General features: G+C 42.5%; 1 protein-coding gene across 1 annotated transcript in view; it reads right to left on the minus strand.

Moving 5' to 3' along the window:
• ADAMTS18 (ADAM metallopeptidase with thrombospondin type 1 motif 18) overlaps nucleotides 1–9025 on the minus strand; it is a 73012-nt gene extending 63987 nt beyond the window's left edge. The window contains exons 1-6 of the mRNA XM_045796049.2: nucleotides 8745–9025; nucleotides 6374–6567; nucleotides 6013–6096; nucleotides 4242–4401; nucleotides 2831–2936; nucleotides 744–881 (exon numbers count right to left, since the gene is read on the minus strand). Of these exons, the coding sequence (XP_045652005.1) occupies nucleotides 744–881; nucleotides 2831–2936; nucleotides 4242–4401; nucleotides 6013–6096; nucleotides 6374–6567; nucleotides 8745–8883 (821 nt within the window). The 5' untranslated portion in view covers nucleotides 8884–9025. The remainder of the gene's footprint in view (nucleotides 1–743; nucleotides 882–2830; nucleotides 2937–4241; nucleotides 4402–6012; nucleotides 6097–6373; nucleotides 6568–8744) is intronic.
• Nucleotides 9026–14180: the final 5155 nt, after the last annotated feature.

A 14180-nucleotide genomic window follows, 5' to 3' on the forward strand; every position in this document is an offset into this window, starting at 1 on the left:
AAGAATTCCAACTTTGGGTTCATCATGATTATATATGAATCACATAGTGCTACCTTCCTAAGTCCCATTTTACTAAAGCCATGTAGGAGTTTTGAGTTTTCAAATGGATTTTATATACCTATCATCCCCTTTGGACATCTTCTGGACATACAGCTAGCTCATGGCCATTTTAAACAAAATAGCTAAGCAAGACAATATTCCATTCATTATAAAACATGCACACCATTTTAGCATTTTTAATGCTCTTCTGACCAAATCGATTGACCAGATTAAAATAATTAGTCACAGTAAAAAGTATATCTAGCAATCTCTGGAGGTCATTGAGGGGAGACAGTTATAAGCATAGATCTTGGAGTCATAGCAGACCTAAGTGTGAGTCTTATGTCTACACCTTAACAGCTGTAGAATGTTAACACAATTAACCTCCCTGTGACTCAGTTTCCTCAACCAGACTAAGGATCATAATAGGACTGCTATGAGGACTGAATGAGGCAACATGTGCAGAGCATCTAGCATGGTTATTAGATCTTCAGTGTAGTTTTTCAATAGCAATGATGACAGTATCATTATCATCATGATCACCAGCACCAGCATCCCCATCCCCATCCCCATCATCATCATCATCATCGTCACTATTGCTATCACCACCATCATCACCAATCCACTGAGTATTTATTTTAAACATCTGTTGAACACTGTTTGCTGTCACCACCCTGGGAATACCCTGCTTTATTCTGTCTTACCTAAGGAATTTCTTGAGATACTGCCGGCTGCACGAAGACCAGGAAAACACCCCATTGTTCCCTGTCAGTGTGGGAGACATGATATTGCCTTCAGCCTTCCTGCAGGGATTGCCTTCCCCATCGTGAATCATGCCAAAGCTGAAATAGAAAGGAGAAAACAGAAAGCTTTCTGTGAAGCTGTTTTCCAAATTATAATCAAAGGAAGAAGATACACGGACAATCAATGAACCCAAGTGAGAGACAGAGTTATCAAAGTTGTAAGAAAGAAGAAAGACAAAAATGAGTTATCCTATACAATTGACCTTTGAACACCATATTGGTTAAGGGCACTGACCCTCCCCATCTGCAGCTGAAAATTCAAATGTAATTTTTATCTCCCCTAAAGCTTAACTACTGGTAGCCTACTGCTAACTGGAAGTCTTACATTGATAACTTAATTGACACATGTGTTGTATGTTACATATATTACATACTATATTCTTACAATAAAGTAAGCTAGAGAAAAAATGTTATAAAGAAAATGTAAGGAAAATACTTAATAAAGTACTGTATTGTATTTATCAAAAAAAATCTCCATCTAAGCGGTTCTACACATAGTTCAAACCAATGTTAAGAGTCAACTGTAGGGGCGCCTGGGTGGCTCAGTCGGTTAAGCACCCGACTCTTGGTTTCAACTCAGGTCATGATCTCAGGGTCGTGAGACTGAGCTCTGTGTGGGGCTCTGTGCAGTCTGCTTGCTAGTCTCTCTCCCTCTCCTCTGCTCCTTCCCCTTGTCTGCATGCTCCTCTCTCTCTAAAATAAATTTAAAAAGCTTTTTTTTTTTTTAAGAAAAAAAGAGGCAACTGTAGTGTTGTAAAATTCATGTAGAAAATTCTAAAGAATACTAAGGGTTTTATTCTATTATGTCTTGGCCACAAAATCAATAATGGTATGTCTGCTATATATTTTAAGGATGAGAAACTTTTGGTCAAGATATCTAAGCTAAATTAAAATGATGGGATAGTCAAATTCTTTTATTTCAAGTACCACATTTTTTCCCCCTTGCCACCAATTGTGAAATTGTGATAAGGAAGTTCAGGGTCAGTAGGTGACAGGTACAGACACAAACTTAGATGTTTGACATTCGTGTTCCTTTCCTGCTCTGTACAAAGGGGCCTTGCGCCGAGTAGGCATTTTTGAACCAGTGTTCACAATAAAATCGGTTCATTCATACGTTGCTAAGAAAGTGGCTGTGTACATACATGATTCAAATTTCGTGAAGATAACATGCTCATAAAAGACACTAGCACCAAAATATTCAAATATAATTACAGTTGTGGTGTAGATGATTTTGCTTTTAAGTCAGAAATCACTCAGATGCTCTGAGAATGAGCGCTCAACATAAATGGTGAACACGAGGCGCACGCGCCAGCGCTCCGAAGCTCATCTATCCAGAGAGCTTGCCCTTTGCAAGTCATTTTGTAAAGCAGCGTGCTGATTCCAACGTGGGTGCTGCGCTCAAGGAATGTTTGAAAATCCTCTACAGAACCGCGCTGGCACCAGATTTCGTGCCTTATAAATTCAACTCAGTACTCTTAGGTTTCTCATTCCTCATTCAGAGCTCTGTTCTCACAGAAGAAAGATTTAGTAACACCAGTGAAGAGAATATTACGTACATGCAATGCCACCCATACAAGAACGTCCAGTGTGTGCACCGAAAGCCTTTGAACAATCAACATGCCGTTACATTCTGCGAATTCACACGTCTGCCCGATTACTTCCTCGGTCTAATGAACTAACAGGACCTTCACTGCAGCAGAACATGGAAGACATTCCTAAAAGACCAGGGGGTCCATTGGATGACTTGCAGTCCATCTATGCCCACAGTGTATTTCTGTGCAGCTGTGAAACAGTGTTGTTTAAAAAAAGCAACACCCACGATGACTCGCTTTTCTTGAGCGAGCTCTCCTTATAGTCAGGTACGATTCTAAGCTTCACCCCAGATTTATCTTATCTATTCTGACATGACCAACCATTATCATCAGGGAGATGCCAATGAATCACCCAACTGGTTTTCATATAAAGTGGTGAATCCCGGGCTCACTCACTTGTGCCCTGACTCATGAGCGATGGTGAAGGCCAGGCCGAGCCCCGTGTCCTCGTTGATGGTACAACTTCGGTACTTGCTGCACATTCCACTGATGGGGGCAAACCCTATTGAGAGAGCAACTTCAAGGGTTAGTCCAAAGGGCACACATACAGATACCCGATCATTTCTTATGGCTTCAAAATGTTCTGCACAGTTTTAGTTTCATTAACATAATTAATTTCAGTTTAATTGATGAATGTGTTTAGTTTTTTTTTTTTGCAGGAAAACCCTAAAAGTATAGGATTATTTGTCCTTCCCAGATAAACGCAGTATTTAATACTTTTTTGTCATCAACAGATCCTTTTCACAACCCTGTGAAGTCGCTATGAGGTTGTTTCCATTTTACATACAGAACAGGAAGCTGCAGGACATTTATATGCCTTATGTAAGTTAAACCAGTGCAAAATGTTCACTTACCAGGCTATTAGCATTACAGCTCAAGGTGTATTTTCTAAGAGAACATACATCCTGGTCTTTTTCTGAAGCAGACAACATGGAAAGGTCTGAACGATGTGAACAAATTAAATGCATTTTTCTCCTCTTCACTAGAATGTGATAAATGCTTCTGTTTTCAAAAATGACTTCCTTCTAAGAGCAGCTATAAAATCATTCTAGCCAGTGCTTGATTCTATCTTGAACCACATTATACTAGGTAAATGTCTTTCTTCCCAGTTTTGGGTCCTCATACGCAGACCAGGAGTATGTACCCAGTTAGTATTAAATACACACTTGGGGGATGGACTGCACCCACTTTGCTGCTCTGAGGCTCAAGAGATGATCTGAGAAACTTAATGTATAGGCATTTAGCATCAGTGGCACCATCATCACCACCACCACCATCATCAAAACTGATCTAGGCGATCATTAACTCATCAAAACAATTGGTGAGTTCCTACTGTATGCAATGGAATATACTAGAAAATACAGTATAGATGCAGAAGACACAGTCCCCACTCACTGTTCTGTGCATGTATAGAACAGCTGGGTCCTTTAAAGGTCAAGTAACTTTCTAAAGGATGCACTACTACCCAAGGGCACAGGGATGCACCATGGACATCAGTCAAACACTCTTCAGCGGCCCAGGTGTGCTTATGGAATAAACCACAACTCGTCTAGTTAAATAATTTACCTCAACGATCACCAACAGAGTTAATAAAGAAAAATACAAAACAAATAAAGGAAATGAGCTCATCATTCCACCCTGACTTCAGTTAAAGAGAACGACATTCACCACAGGGTACAGAGAAGATACCACTCCACAATTTAAATATCAGGTCTCCTTATTAAGGATCCTTAGGGCCGCCCACCCAGTAGACAGTTCCCATACTGTGTTTTCACAGGTGTGAGTGAAGCATCCATTCATACCTTACCTAGAGTGTCACATGGCTCATTCTTCCAGGAACAAATGTCAAATCCCGTGAGTAGGATGGCGTGGTCATGCCTCTTGCCATTCTTTCCAATGAGGGCAGACTGCCACTGACAAAAACTATTCAGAGACTGGTCTGCATGATGGTTGATCGATAATCCTCCCTAAGGGAAACCCACACAAATCAGAGTGTGAATTTGTCAGAGGTGAGAACGTTGAATCATTCCACTTGTAGAGGCAAACACAGAAACATGTTTCTAGGGAGAAAGGTCAGTAGAGGAAAACACTTGAGCTAAGGTTGGAGACAACTGATTAAAAAATAAAACAAACCTAAAACTAAAGTAATTACAGAGTTTTAGTAGTATACTTTATGACTAGTTCTATTTCTATAAAAAAAATAATAACCTGATACCAGTTAGGAATATCTATGTTCATCTCATGTTGGTACCACCTTTATAAAACTGTTTTAGGTTTTAGAACCTAATTATAAGTTAATGGTGATAAAGTTCAATGCCTTCTTCAATACAGCATGAGGAAGGTAGTGACCACAACTTCCTTCCCCCAAGTTATAATTTCCAGCAAAGGGCTTGGCACATCACAGACTAAAATCAATCCGTCCATCAATCAATAAAATGAAAGCCCACTGAATGGATCTAGAAACAAATAATTATAAGACTCTGAGGAGGTAAGACAGGACCTAGCTTTAAGATAATTATTTACCAAAATCTTTGCTTAAAACTACTGACTTGGGTCAAGTTGAGGGCTTTTAGATGAGGTCTTTAATTACACGTGAATTAGGATGCCTCCGGCTTCCACGTCCTTGGGCAAAGTCTAAGTGGCAGGTTAAAGGCAAAAGTGTCTCCCAATGACACACACCCTCCTTTCTACCTTTCTAAAATTCCAAGAGCAATGTGACAGGTTGTTGACCTCTGTATCTCTACACACCTGGACGATGAGATTAATTTTTGTCTTGTCTCTGACTCCTTGCTTTGTACATTAATTACCGGGGTTACAGATGAAGAAGAGAAGCCACGGGGGACTTAAAACACTTGGTAATCTCCACCCCAGAAAAATACAGTTTCAGCATCAAAACACTACAAAGCAGTGGGTGCCATGCAATTAACACTTTATTATATGTTCTGGTTTTATGATTTACTCCATGCCTGTGTCCTGCACCTCAAGGTAATCAACTCGAGGACAGTTAAATACTCCTTATTAATTCCCTGTAGTACCTAAGATGCTGTTGGGGAGACAGCAGGTTTACTACAAGAATTTTCTGATGACTTATTTTCAGTATGTTTTCAAAATATCTTTTTGCATCTACCTGTAATGACCCAGCATATCCAATGTGCAAAATCCAACTAACCCTTAAATCTATTATCAAATGCACCTTCCCTGCGAAGCCTACATAAAATGTGTGTTTTTATACATAATGTAATATGTACACTATATATGCATATTTAATATTTATGCCATTTTATATATATTATATATACATATAATATATAATATATATGCATAATATATATAATATATATATTATATATACATAATATATATATAATATATACATTATATATATATAATTATTTTGTGATGTTTTGTTATTTGAATACACAATCTTATTAGATTGTACTTTCTTTGAGGACAGGGTCAGCCTATTTTCCTGCTGGAATTTCTAATGACTAGTTCACGGATCGGTACACAGTAGGTATTCAATAAGTAGATGCTGAATGGCGGAATGAATTAAGAAATAAGTGAAGTTTGGCACATACAGGTTCTTGTTCCAGCAGAATGAGGCTCACCACAACAATGTTTATGTCACTTCCAATGGTCCCATCTTTAAATAGGCTAGAAACCTGTTGGAACAATTGAAATCAAACAAAAATAAACAAAATCTAAAAATTTCCAAAACTCTGTGTAACAATCAGACATATTTATAACTATGCAGGCTTCAATTTTACAAAATTGAACGTACGCATATATATATATGTATAAAGCCAATTTCCTCAAAACTCAATTTTTTTCCAATAAAATTATGTGGCTATATCTGCTATCCAATCCGTACAAGGATATTCTATGATTTTTGGCTGTTCTGGAAAACCAGAGCATTGGAGTCCTAACAAACTCCCTTACCATGTTCATGACTGTGAGGATGTACGTGGTGACGTTTGCCTTGCCGTGCTTTTCCACCATTTTCTTGTCTGCTACCACAAGGGTTTCCACATTTAGGCCCTTTTGTGATTTTCCTGCTGATCTTCTGGGTCGCCCTGCACTCCCATATTCATCAAACCTGAGATAAGTGTCCTCTGTGGGAGGCTGAGGGGCATCTACAATGAACATAAGAGCATTTCGAAGGGATTGTCAGTGGAGAACATCTGGGTGAGACAGAAAGAAATCTAAACAGGGCAGGGGGAGAGTCCGGAACCCACATGGGACTGATCTACTGATAAATGATGACTGTGGTGCTTGTCCTGGGGCTTTGCACCTAGTCTGTGGTCAAGAAAGATTCATTCAAAGAGGCTGGTGGATGAATATACTCAATAACTCAAAAATACTCTGAGTAAAAAAACAAAACAAAACAAAACCACACACCCCCCCCAAACAACCTACAAATCGAGTTGGTAGAGCAGGTCAACAAAAATCAATTCTGTCGGAATAGTCTTTAAAAACAGAAAAATGCTCATTTTATTTTAAACACTGCAGAAATAGACATTATCCTTTGCATCTGAATTCATAACACTTTATATATTATTTTCTAAATAAAATTTAGAAATAAACATCCTACAGAACACTGTCCATGTCTAATATCCTTGTTTCATCAACACAAACTTGAATATAGCACAAAATAAGTGCTCAATAAGGACCCTTTGGCCTAATTTTGAGTTCGTTTTTGGGGAAATAGCATAGTCAGGGGTGATATTTAAAATGGTATTAAATATCGTGCAACAGGTAAAGTGCAGGCGCCACCTCAACAGAGTGGATATTGGCCGTGGGCTTTGAGAAGAGAGCTGGCAGTCTCAGGACGCTGGGCCAGGCACGATCCCTTCAGTTAATGGGGAGGGACAAGTGCAAGGATTGCTGGGAGGGAACGGGGCATTTGGAACTGTAATACTAACACAGTTATTTTAATACTTCAACAACTAGTAGAGTCATAAGACTGAAGTCATTCTAACTCTCCATAGAGTGAAATTAAAAGATCAAATTATGTAGACTTAGATATAAAACCTCAAGTTGGCCACTTTGATAAGTGACCCTGAGTCTCAGTTTCTTTATCAATGAAAAGAGCCTAGTACCCATGATACCAATTATAAGGCTGCTCTAAAGATCGGCTTTGATATCGCCTATCAAATGCACGTCATTGTCACTAGGAATAGCAGTACTAGTGTTAATATCACTAATATCATGAATCCATGCCAAACTGATGTTCCTGAAAGAGGATATTTCTGTTAACTCTCCAAATCCCAAAGACCAATTAAAATGGTAGAAACATGGCATTTCATTATTGCTCCCGATCAATAGCTCAGGGATAGCAGTTCCCCTTCTCCTTGGGCGAACTGGCTGCTGTGTCCTACTTGGCACTCGCATGCCATTCATGGTTACTGAGCCTTTGAAATGTGTCTGGTGCCACTGGAGAAACTGAAGTTTTAATTTTAATCAATTTCAATTTAAATTAAGAAAGCAATACTTGATGAGTTATTGAAAAATAAGTTTGGAACAACTTGAATATGCAAATCTACCTTAAATTTTATGAAATTCAAATACAGATTAAGTATTTCTGATGAGAATTTGTTGTCTATGTTGGAATTGTGCTCTAAGTGTCAAACAAGGACTAGATTTCCATCTAAAAACTTAATATAAAATACCTGATTCATAATTTGGTATACTGATTGCATGCTGAGATATTTTGTAATATGTCGGGTTAAATAAAAAACATTATTAAACTTAATTTGCCTATCTTTAGTTTTTCAAAAATGTGGCCATTAGAATGTTTAAAACTACTTGTGGGGCTGCCATTGTATTTCTATTAGACACCAGCGGTCTATGAAGTGCAGAAGGTCGTGCCTGGGTCACAAACCATGCCCAAGGGGCCCTGTATCTCACTGCCATCTCCACATAGGTGCCAATGTTCTCATTTCCTGTGATGTTGTCCTTCAAGAGCTCAAAAGGAACCAACATCCAGCCACACCTGAGGATTCACCTCTGACTTCTGTCATCATTGGAACACTGGGCATCCTTCTCAGGAGCACAGAAATCAAGATAATATGGGGACCCATTGACTAAAACAAAAGCATATAAAAATCTGTCCTAGTTTAACCTAGAAGAATTGAGAAGTGATCACCCAATTTTTGCCTGACAGGGATGAATACTGGTCCATCTCCAAGAATAATTTCAGGGGGTGCTTAGGGTAGCCCCATTTTAACCTGCAACGTCAGCACACCCGACTGCACTCAAGAGAGCCTATTGAGGGCCCACCTAAGAACAGAATAAGAAAAAGTTTCCTTACATACATTTCTTGCGTCGTCCACAAAAATGCTGCTTTTGCAACCTTGGGTGGTGATGCTGTCTTTCTTGACTCCAAGATGTGTAGGGAGTGTGAGTTGGGGAGTGACCGGGATAATGCCCACTGGAGCCCGGGTAGCCATGGCAACGCTGGACCTTCTCCTCAGCCGTCCTTTTGTACAGTACGTGAGGATGGTGTCCTGCAGGTGTGCTGTAGTTATGTTCCTGGGCCAGCAGCTGAGGTAACGGTGAAATGAGGAATTCGTTTTTTCGTGTCCTTATTAGACCTGACTAAAGAGCCAAACACACGGAAAACATAAATGATTCCAGGCATCCCCTTTTTATGTGGTGATTTTCAACAACTGCTTACTGGCTACTTTCTGTGTGCGGGCACTGTGTTAAGTAATTGATGTGTATTATCTATTTCACATGTACCATTAGCAGTTACAACTTTTTTTTTCCCCCAAACTTATTTATTTGTCAGAGAGAGAGAGAGCACAAGCAGGGGGAGCAGCAGGCAGAGGGAGAAGCAGGCCTCCCCCTGAGCAAGGAGCCCAACGTGGGACTCAATCCCAGGACCCTGGGACCATGACCTGAGCTGAAGGCAGACGGTCAACCGACCGACCCACCCAGGCGTCCCAGCAGTTACAACATTTTTATCCCCATTTTACAGAGGACAAAACTGAGCTAAGGTAGTAAATAGGAAAGCTAGCACTAGCATTGTAGGGAAGGAAAAAATAATTTTCCCTTTACCCTTCTAGGTTCTTGGCTCCGACCCCATTGTAATAAAAGATTAACAGGGGAAAAACAGACTTTAAATAACATGTATACCTTCCATATACACGGGAGTTACCCAGGAAAACTGAGTAACTCCCCAAAAGGGCCCAAGACACCACCTTATAAATACTGTCTCCAGCTAAAGATATAAGATGTTGAGGCAGTGATGGGGGATGGGGGAAGGGCAGTCAAGCAAGGTTACCAGAAAAAGCACAAATCAAAAGAGATATGGTTGTTATGCAGATTTAAGTCCTGGCCTTCTGCACAGACAAGTTGCTAAAGATTTGGTCACCCTCCTGTTCCTGGCACAGAGAGGGAGGTACCCCCACAAATGGAGATTTCTCTTGTGAATGTACAGTCGTAACTTCTACTCAGGTCTTCAGAGCTTTTCTTATGTCTGCTGTTTCTTAAAAACAATGAGCTTAAAATAACCCTTATGCCAAAGAGGCAGAGTTTGGGGCACCTGGAGCTCTCTATCCTCGGAAGCAGTACCCTTAGCTACTGTTCCAGACTCTTCACTACTAATCTTGATGTTTAGGGACTCTTGTGACTGAGGGTAGAGCCACATGATGTCCTGGAGCCTCTGCATCTATGACTCGGGGGACACAGTGGCAAACACGGGGCAGGGGGGCTGTTTCACAGCAGCCCAGCCCTCAAAGGACCCATAGTATGGGCAGGAGAAACGACGACATTCCATCCTGGTTTCACAAGTGCTAAATAACAGGGCTAGCATGGGTGGCAGAGGGGGGAGAGTGGTTACGGTCATCTCCATGTCGGGGGCCTGGGGTTGCGTTATCAAGAGACAGATCTGCTAAATGGAGAAGAAAGAGTGAATGGGGACTTCTACCCCCTCCACTCTGACCTCAGTCTGTACTTGCTAATTGATTAAATTCTTCTTTTCAGGTTATCTCTTAACTCAGGCAAAAGACCCAGCTGGCAACGCATCCCCTGATGGAGACTAAAACTACCCCCTCAAGCAATAGTGACTGCCCTGAGCCAGCAAGACCCCATGTGACTGACACCAAGATAATGACGGACCTGACCTTCACTGCCCACCTGCACGTACGGACTAACCTTTGCTCCACATTTTCCTGATGTAAACCTGGAAGTATTTTCAGCACTTTAGAGACAGGCTTTGAGATGTGAGTCTACTGTCTTCCCAGTGTCGGCCTCACTGAAATAAATCTCTTTCTTGTTTCTCCACCACCCATCTCTCTGTCTTTGGATTCTGTCAGCAGCAAGTGGCCAGATCTGGTCTGTTTCGGGACCCGGAGCCAGATGCTCTTGCACCCCTGCGCCCCCCGCTATAAAAGGGGACTCGGCAAGCCCGTCCAATCCCAATTTCACTTTCCACGTGCATGGCACAAAGTGTGTATCTTTGTACCTGATATTTTAGCCGCAACGCACCCCTGCCTTCCCTTCCACACCTCTACCCTTTCTCTTCCTGCATTTGGTTCAGAAGCTCCTGGACATCTGGGACCATAAGCAACGATGGTCTGCTGGCCCTGCAGCTTCAGCCCACCCAGGAGCTTGTTAGAGATGCAGACGCAGGTCTCACCCCAAATCCACGGCGTCAGAGTCTGCATTTTATTTAGACCCCCACATGATTTGTGTGTCTGTGAAAGTCTAGAAGCTCTGATAGAGGCCAGCAACTCTTAACCTTTGCCAAACATCAGAAACCCGTGGGGAGCCAAAATGTACACATGGACTCCCTCACTCCCAGGCACAGTCCCACACCATCAAACACCAGATCTCTGTCCTTGTGACTCAGGCATCAGAACTTTTGTTCTGAACTGCTCCAATGACTGACTATGGCCATGCACAAAGGGCTTCGTGGGCCAGTCTTTTGGCCTCCCCTTCTTCTCACAAAATGGGGAGACTCCTCCCCTGACTACCTTACAAGGGGAGATAAGATAACCATTGAAGAAGCCCTTTATGCACTCTCAACTACAGCAATCTACGTGGCTAAGGAGGATGCGTGATTGAACCCGCGCTCACTGAATGCCAGGGAAGTGCCAGGCACACCTGTGCAGGAGACACACAAACAGACCACGTGGTTTGCTGGGGAGCCAGACACCCAGAAATTTACGGATGGTACCAAATGCTAAGGGGCTGTCGGGGTGAGCACAGATTACTATGGGAACACAGAGGCGCTGGCACCTAACGCCCCCTGTGGGGTGGAGGGGTTGCCGCAGACGGGCTCTGCGCCCAGGCCTAATTTGGGCCCTCTGTTAGGGTTCAGCTTCTCGTTCTTAGGAGAAGTCCCAGAACATGTGGTTTGGTCCTGATTTTCCTCCCCCTTCAGGAGGGTGCTGTCTTCTGAAAGACTGCCTTACTGACTTGCAGCACTGACCTATTATCTAGAATCGGGACACAGACAGATGCTTTCCTTGGCTCTGCGAACGCCCACTGAGCACCTAATTAGCAGGCCTGTTCCAGGTGTTGGCATAAAGCACAGAGGCACACAGCAAGTCAACAGAACAGTTCATATTCATGTTCTCATGGAGATTATGGGAGAAAAGAAATCGTTTGGCAAAATAAATATTCAGATAAGTAAAATCCCACACTCTAGGAATCCTGTCCATCAAAGCTTCAGGCTGGAGCTCAGAGTAACCACTCTTCCCCTCTGAACCCAGTGCCATGCTGGTAGAGGTTTCCATCCCTCATTTGGACACTTTCTGTTTAGTCTCCCAAAACCACCCACTTCCTCTCATATGGTCTCTTCACATTGGCCAGAGTCCTTGTCCAAAGTAATCAAGTCTTTCCATGCACTCCAGTATTCATCTCAAATCCAAACCCCTTTCCCTGGCCCACAGGCTCGTGCATGACCTGCTATGTGTGGAGATGGGCAGTTTATCTGCCCCCTCTCCCTCCCTCCTCACCATTCTCACAGAACATTTCACTTCTTGAATCTGCTATGTTCTCTTACTTGAAGGGGAGCAGAATTTGCCAACCCAAAATATGCCTCTTTGTCACAAGGATTATCTTGAGCTGGGGATTTTTAAGAATCAGCCCACACAGGGGCACCTGGGTGGCTCAGGTCATGATCTCAGGGTCCTGGGATCCAGCCCTGAGTGGCACTGGGTTCCCTGCTCAGCGGGGAGCCTGCTTCTCCCTCTCCCTCTGCCTGCTGCTGCCCCTGCTTGTGCTCACTTTCTCTCTGTCAAATAAATAAAATAAAATCTTCAACAAACAAATAAACAAAAGAAAGAAAGAAAGAAAGAAAGAAAGAAAGAAAGAAAGAACCAGCCCACATAGAAGAAGCTCTGAAAACCCAGAGAAGTTACCCTTCTGTAAGAGACGTTCACGTTTATATTCCATTTATAAGAGTGTCTCCCTCTGTGTACCAGGAATAGGAAGATGACCAAAGGTCTGGAAACTCTTCTCAATGGAGAAGGTATGGACTTAAATCTGCAGAACAACCATACCCTCCCTGACTGCACTTAGCCTGATAAGGTCCCATAACTGCCCCCCTCAACATCTTCTTTTGTCTTTAGCTGGAGATGATATTTAGGGTGGTGTCTTGGGCCCTTTGGGGGAGATACCTAAGTTTTCCTGGGTCCCTCCCATGTATGCAGGAGGTATACATGTTATTAAACATCTTTGTTTTCTCCTGTTGATGTGTCTTTTATTACAAGGAGATCTGAGCCAAGAACCTAGTAGAGTAGAGGGAAAATGATTTTTCCTCCCCTGCACACTCTTACACACTTTTTCTTTGACCTATGATCTCCTGCTCCCATCGACTTGCTTGGCTTCTGGGGCTCACTGCTTTGTCACCTTCCCCTCAAAGAAACTACACTCACGGCCCTGTTTCTCTCCTATGTCCAAATGCTGTGATGCCAGTTTCTTTGCTCACGTCTATCTACAGCGACAGAAACAAACAGAATGCCACCCTCTCCCCACCCCCGAGGACGTATAATTTTAACATACGCTCTGTGACAGCTGGAGCCTCTCTAGCTTCCCTGCTGTGTGCCTCACATTATCAGCCAATCGGCATTTGTTTATTAGACTATAAATGTTGGTGTGGAGTAAGGGAATGAAAGAGTCTCCGACCACAGGCTTGCTGAGCACACGCCAGCACCCCCTCCCCTCTACAGGGGACAACACCAGAGGGGGTAAGCGACACGTTCAAATACATAAAAACCAGGCACTCCTTCTGAAGTCCAGCTGTGAAGCCCGGAACACTCCTTGGGGTGCTTTATTTGAACCTCAAGACCACCCTGTGAGGAAATCTCAGCTGGTAACCCAGGTAGAATGCAGTCCCTGATGTCAACCCTGCCTTCCCAGCGCCCCTACCTCTTCCACAGGCATGAAGACAAAAGACACCATTTACAATCCCCAGCAGACAGAGTGAACAGTTAAAGGGGGGGAAAAAGCAGTGCTTTATCCATGAAAGCCCTCCTGCCTTACTAACTTCCTAACTTGGTTAAACTAATATCAAAGGCTTAAGCCACTTAAGTGCCTTAACTGGACTAACCGGTTGGGAAACTTTTTCTCTATTCTCCCTGTTTCCTGAGCACCTTAAGCAACTCAAAGGCACAGTGAAAGCTTCTGTATTGAGAAAGCATTAAAAAAAATTGTCATCCTATATCAGGACAAACACACTGGCCCCACACGGCCCTCTCTTTTTCAGTTCAGAGTGACAAGGATAAAAATCTAGAAT

This window comes from Ursus americanus, chromosome 21 (genome assembly GCF_024610735.1).
Source record: "Ursus americanus isolate L20-20 chromosome 21, mUrsAme1.1.p, whole genome shotgun sequence".
NCBI lineage: Eukaryota > Metazoa > Chordata > Mammalia > Carnivora > Ursidae > Ursus > Ursus americanus.